This window comes from Gracilinanus agilis, chromosome 3, assembly GCF_016433145.1.
Source record: "Gracilinanus agilis isolate LMUSP501 chromosome 3, AgileGrace, whole genome shotgun sequence".
NCBI lineage: Eukaryota > Metazoa > Chordata > Mammalia > Didelphimorphia > Didelphidae > Gracilinanus > Gracilinanus agilis.
The window spans coordinates 36130661-36137396 of NC_058132.1; the positions used below are offsets into that span (position 1 = coordinate 36130661).

Genomic DNA, 6736 nt, shown 5'->3' on the forward strand with positions numbered 1-6736 from the left:
CTCCTTCTTCCTCTTCCTCTTCCTCCTCCTTCTTCCTCTTCTTCCTCCTCTTCCTCTTCCTCTTCCTCCTCTTCCTCCTCTTCCTCCTCCTCTTCCTCTTCCTCCTCTTCTTCCTCCTCCTGCTCCTCCTGCTCCTCCTTCTTCCTAACGTAGGTGATTGTAAACAGCTTTGACCATAAAGGCATCTTTCCTACAGTTCACAAACATTTTTTAATGTTTATATTTTTAATTTATATTTATATTTAACTACATATATTTATATGTTTATTTATCATTCACAAGTATTCTGTGTTTACTAGGATGGCAGTTTGGTGGAAGAACTAGCCTTGAATTTAGAAAAACTCAGTCTCACTTTTGACAGTTAGTGACTTAGTGACTCTGGATAAGTCACCTAACCTTTCGTTGCTCCTGGGTAGCCCTCTAAAACTCTACCTTGCAAAAGTAGTGCTGACCTCCATTAGGAGAGGGAGTGTCCTCACTCCTGAGTCCCCTTTACCAGTGAAATCCCTAGCCTTCTGTTCAAAATTAAGTGAGTTAGTGATATGCAGCTGAGTCCCTCCTGGTGTCTACATCAGGAGTTCCCTACTTTGATGAACTTGCAAGTCTTTTATGCTTCCCTCATCACTATTTCACCTATTGAAGAGATGTTGTTGTTCAGTCATGTCTGACTCTTTGTACCCCATGGACCAGAGCTATCCATAGGCTTTTCTTGGCAAGGATCCTGGAGTGGTTTGCCATTTCCTTCTCGAGTGGATCCTTTTGTCTGGCAATTGGAGGTTAAGTGAGTTGTCCAAAGTCACATAGCTAGGAAGTGTCTGAAGCTGGATTTGAACTCAGATCTTCCTGACTCTAGATCCAGTTTTCTCACCACTGAGCCATAGCCGCCTCTTTGAAGAGATGAGCTCTGTATAAAAAGAACTATCTGTATATCCATTCTGGGCCAGAACATCTTTGGGTTTCCTGTGCCTGCTAGAAGAGTCACAGCATCACAGAGCTTGAGCACTGGGAGGGCCCTCAGGAACTCCCCTAGTCCAACCCAATACATGAAAGGAATCACTATGATATCTTAGACAAGTGCTTCTCCAGCCTTTGTTTGAGAGACCTTTGAGGCATATTGTGCTCAGTGCACACAGCAGGGGGACATCAGAACTGCAGGTAAATCAGCTCCTCCCTTAACTTCCACTCTGATTCCATGTAATGAGGGTATTGAGCCAAGTGACCTTGGAGGTCCTGGCCAGCTCTTCTGTGACTCTGTGAAGTGGAGACACTCTGGGGTGCTGAGGATACGAGGAGGGAACCAAAGCCAGCACTTATCAGAAGCCTAGCACCATGCCAGGCCCTCAGGGCACAAAGAATGGAGAAATGACATCATCCCTGCTCTTCACAGCCTGATTATTTAATGAGAGATGACACAGAGAGAGAAAGAAAATGGAGGTGGAGTGGGATGATGGTGGAGGGGGGCATGGAGGGATGGAGAGATAGATGGAGAGGTATAGATGATAGATAAATAGGTAGGTAGATAGATAGACAGATAGACAGACAGATAGATGGAAGGATAGATGATAGATAGATACATAGATACATAGATAGATGGATGGATAGGAAGATGGATGGATATATAGATGGATGATTAGATGGATAGAAAGATAGAAGGGTGAATGGATGGATGGATAGATAGGTAGGTGGATAGGTAGATAGGTGGGTAGATAGATAGGAAGATGGATGGATATATAGATGGATGGATAGATGGACAGATAGATAGAAGGATGAATGGATGGGTAGATAGAAGGATGAATGGATGGATAGATAGATGGATAGATAGATAGGTAGATAGATAGATGGATGGATAGATAGATAGGTAGGTGGATAGGTAGATAGATAGATAGATGGATATATGGATGGATAGGTGGATAGATAGAAGGATGAATGGATGGATAGATAGATAGAAGGATGAATGGATAGATAGATGGATGGTTGGATAGATAGTTAGAAGGGTGGATAGATGGACAGATAGATAGATAGATAGATAGAAGGATGAATGGATGGATAGATAGCTAGATAGCTAGATAAATAGATAGGTAGAGCCAGGTCCCACTTAGTATGAACAATGGATCCCCTGAAGTAGTTACAGTATTTGGATTTTCACTCCATATTTCCATTGGGTTTGAAGGAATGACCACATTTTACATATAACTTCTAATAGTCTGAATTAAAATACATTTGACCACTTGAAGGGAGGGGATTCATTATTTACACTGGTTTATGATGTGTCTGTATTCAATTGTTTTCAGCTGTGTTGCACTCTTTGTGACCTCATCTGGGTTTTTTTTTTTTTTTTTTTTGGCAAAGATAATGGAATGATGTGCTATTTCTTTCTCTAGCTCATTTTAGGGATGAGCAAACTAAGGCAGACAGGGTTAAATGACTTGCCTAGGGTCACAGAGATAGTCTTCCTGATTCCAGGCCTGATGCTCTATCCATTGTGCCACCTAGCTGCCTGTATAATATGTGCTAATTTCTTAATATGTGCCAGGCACAGTGCTAAGGGATCAGATCTACAAACAATTCTGAAGACAAGTTAGAATGTATTAAATACAGAATGCATGAGTCACTTCCACAGCTAGAATCATAGCAGGTGCTTTAATAGATGTTTAATGTTTGATTAAATTATAAAGGTGGAGAACTTGGTTTGTCTAACTTGGAGCATAGAATTTAAGGGATTTTTTGACTAGAGAATTCACTTGTTTGTTCATTTGTTCATTCATTCATTCATTCATTCATTCATTCAACAAGCATGCATTAAGTGCTTATTCCATGTCAGGTTCCAGAGAGGGCTTCAAAGATTAAAACAGAACAATTGCAGTCTGGAGGGGTTTTGGGAGGGGGGCGGTTCTTGGCAAAGATACTAGAGTGGCTTGCCATTTCCTTCTGCTTATTTGACAGATAAGGGAATTCCTGTGACCCAGGAGATTTTAGTGAACAAGGCTGTGGGAGAGGAAATCCTAGGAAAATGCTTCTAGAACCTGCTCATCATTTCTAACAACTCAGTAGAATTCCATCACAGTAATATGCCACATTTTGTTTAGCCATTGCCCAGTTTGCGGATATCCCCTCAATGTTCAGTTCTTTGTCACCACAAAGAGAGCTGCTATAAATATTTCAGATCATATGGGTTCTTTTCCTTTTCCCTGAGCACCTCAGTAAACAGATAGTGCTATTACTGGGAATATACAGTTTTTTTGGCATCATTCCATATTGCTTTTCAAAATGATTGGATCAGTTCACAGCTCTATCAGCAGTGTCTTAGTGTGCCCATTTTTCCACATCCCCTCCATCATTTGTCATTGTGTCCATTTAGCATTGTAGAAGACTGATAGATGTGAGACAGTATCTCAGGTTGTTTTAATGTGTGTCTCTCTAATCAGTAATGACTTAGAGCATTTTTTCATGTGGCTCTATATAGCTTTGATTTCTTCATCCCCAAACTGTTTGTTCATATCTCTTGACCATTTATCAATTGGGGAATGGTTCATGTTCTTATAAATTTGATAAAGTTCTTGATACAGTTGAAGTACGATACCTCTCTCTGAGAAATTGTCTATAAGAAATTTCCCCCAGTTTTCTACTTTCCTTCTAATCTCGGCTACATTAGTTTTATTTGTTCAAAAACTTTAAAATTTAATATAATCAAAATGATCCATTTTATATCTCACAATGCTCTCTTGTTTATTCATAAATTCTTCTCCAGTCCATGAATATGATAGTTAACGTGCTCTATGTTCTTCTAATTGGCTTATGATATCTCCCTTTATGTCTAGAATCGGATTCATTTTGACAAATTCGTTTTTCTCACCCCCTTTGACTGAGGGGCAGCAAATTCAATGGAATTTAAATCTACTTGCCTCTCATTTGCTTTTTCAGGGTCCTTTTGATTTGGATTCTTGTTTGTCTAAACATTCCATCAACCCCTATAGTAACCGGGAAAGTCGAATTCTCTTCAGCACATGGAATCTGGATCACAGGTAAATAAAGGAGGAAGTAAAGGTAGGATTCTTCAGTGCCATTCGGGCAGCCAAAGCCCAATTACCCAACAAGAGAAAGAGAGCAGCATGCCTACTGTTAATAGGGATAGGGACCAGCTGGATGATTTCATTGATATCAGGAACATCCTGGCAAGGAAATTCCCTCTCCTAGTACCTTGCTGTGTTAAAGTGTCACCTAGAGGGTAAAAGTAAAGTGACTTGCCCAGAGTCAAACAGCTAGCATGTGTCAGAGGCAGGATTCAAACCCATGTCATACAGGTTGGATGTGAAGGTCTTTGAAATCCCTTGCAACTTTGTGATTCTGGGAATCGCTCATGCATTGAGTACTCCTTTAGAGGAGGGAGGGATCAGTCACAGGGCTGGAATATTTGGGGGAGGCTGCATGAAGGAATTAGAGCTTTGGATAGACTTTAAGGGAAGGGTAAGACTTAGTTTGGTGGAGAGCAGCAAGGGAAGTCATTATTATTATTATTATTATTATTATTATTATTATTATTATTATTATTNAGGGAAGTCATTATTATTATTATTATTATTATTATTATTATTATTATTATTATTATTGTCAGCCAGGTGGCAGCATGTAGAGTGTGCTGGGTTTGGAATTAGGAAAACCCAAGTTCAAATTCTGCCTTGGATACTTATTAACTGAGCCCCTGAACAAATCACATAACCGTACCATGTCTCAGTTTCCTAATCTGTAAAATGAGGATAATAATATCTACTTTTCTGGTTGTTGGAGGGATAAAATGACATAATATTTGTGAAACAATTTGCAAATCTTAAAGCATTATATAAATGTCACCTAAGAAATTCAAGCTAATGATTCAATAGTACCTCCTATGTACTAACGTAATGGGTAGCATTGGTGTAGTCAATAGAGACCTGGGTTCAAGTACCGTCTCTGAAAAATGCCAGCAGTGTGATTGTGGGCATATCACTTAATCCCTTAGTGTCCCATGCTCTTCTCTAAAATGCTAATTTTTGGAAACTGTCCCTTTCCCCTTCTCCTCCCCTCTTCTTTCCTTTTCCCATTATGCTAATCACTTTAAAAATATTATCTCATATAAAGATAAAAATCAAGTAGTCCCTATATTATTTTTATTTTATTTTTTTACATTTTTAAACCCTTAACTTCTGTGTATTGGCTCCTAGGTGGAAGGGTGGTAAGGGTGGGCAATGGGGGTCAAGTGACTTGCCCAGGGTCACACAGCTGGGAAGTGGCTGAGGCCGGATTTGAACCCAGGACCTCCCGTCTCTAGGCTTCTCGATCCACTGAGCTACCCAGCTGCCCCCCCCCTACATTATTCTTAATGTGGAAAAAGTACAAATACAAATTAATCTCTGGGGGTTACGGGAGGAGAGCATTAGCCACAGGGGGCCAGAGAAGGGAGGAGTCAGGAAAAACAAAACAAAACATTTTCCAGAAAGGAAATAGTACCTGAGCTGTATTTTGAAGGAAGAACCTGCTAGAAATTAATCTAGGTTTAATGTGCTGGCTGGTCCTCAAACGAATAAGTAAGAAAACTGTCCTTTGGGTGTTCTTTTGGCTTGAGGAGGGACGTTGCCCACTTTCTGACGCTCAGTAACAAACTTACCGTCTCTTGCAGAATAGAAAAGAAACGTACCATCGTGCCTGCCCTGGCCGAAGCTGTCGCCAAGCAAGATGGAAGAGAAGTAGACTGGGAATATTTCTATAGCCTGCTTTTCACCTCGAATAACCTCAAATTGGTGCATATTGCCTGCCATAAGAAGTGTAGTCATAACCTCAGCTGTGACAAAACCAGGATTTACAAACCCCAGAAACTTGTCAGGAAACGTGCTGTCCGCAGACGGCAGTGACCTCTCCTCTGTTGCTTTCCTGGGATTTGGAGCCAGAAGGGGGCTTAGAGATCATCTGCTCCATTCTCCTCATTTTACAGATAAAGTCTCAGATAGGAGAAGGAACTAATCAATCAATCAATCATCAAGCCTTTTTTATTAAGTGCCTAGTGTTGAGGATGGGTACGAAGACAAAAACGGAACATTTCCTGCCCTCCACGAGTTTATGTTTATTGGAGGAGTGGAAGAAACAACACGTGTACATGAAATGATATATAAAGAACATACAAAGTAAATGGAAGACAATTTCTATTTTGGGAGGAAGGATNATATATAAAGAACATACAAAGTAAATGGAAGACAATTTCTATTTTGGGAGGAAGGATTAATAACAAGCGGCATCAGGAAAGTCTTCAGGATTCTCTCTCCCATGAAGCCTTGCTTCTTCCAACCAATGATTCCTGTCACTCAGTCATCATGCAACATTCTAAATGGTTGCTTTTTCCAAATTTGCCTTTACACTGTAGAAGGTGGCTCTTGAGCTGAGCTTGGAGAAAGCCAAGAATTCTGAAAAATGGTGTCAAGGAAAGAGTGTGCAGTCCAGGCATAGGGGACAGCCGGTGGGAAGTCAGGGAGTATCTCATGGATATATCTGTTGTTTAGTTGTGTCTGAAGCTTCGTGACCCTGTGGACCATACTGTAGATGGGGTTTTCTTGGCAAAAATACTAGATTCGCTTGCCATTTCCTTTTCTAATAGATCAGTGGTTCCCAAACTTTTTTGGCCTACCGCCCCCTTTCCAGAAAAAATATTACTTAGCCCCCTGGAAATTAATTTTTTTTTAATTTTAATAGCAATTAATAGGAAAGATAA

At 40.3% G+C, this 6736-nt stretch overlaps 1 protein-coding gene across 2 annotated transcripts in view; it reads left to right on the plus strand.

Moving 5' to 3' along the window:
- DFFB (DNA fragmentation factor subunit beta) overlaps positions 1-5885 on the plus strand; it is a 35928-nt gene extending 30043 nt beyond the window's left edge. For both annotated transcript variants that reach the window (XM_044671232.1, XM_044671233.1), the window contains 2 exons: positions 3922-4022; positions 5654-5885. In XM_044671232.1, the coding sequence (XP_044527167.1) occupies positions 3922-4022; positions 5654-5885 (333 nt within the window). The remainder of the gene's footprint in view (positions 1-3921; positions 4023-5653) is intronic.
- Positions 5886-6736: the final 851 nt, after the last annotated feature.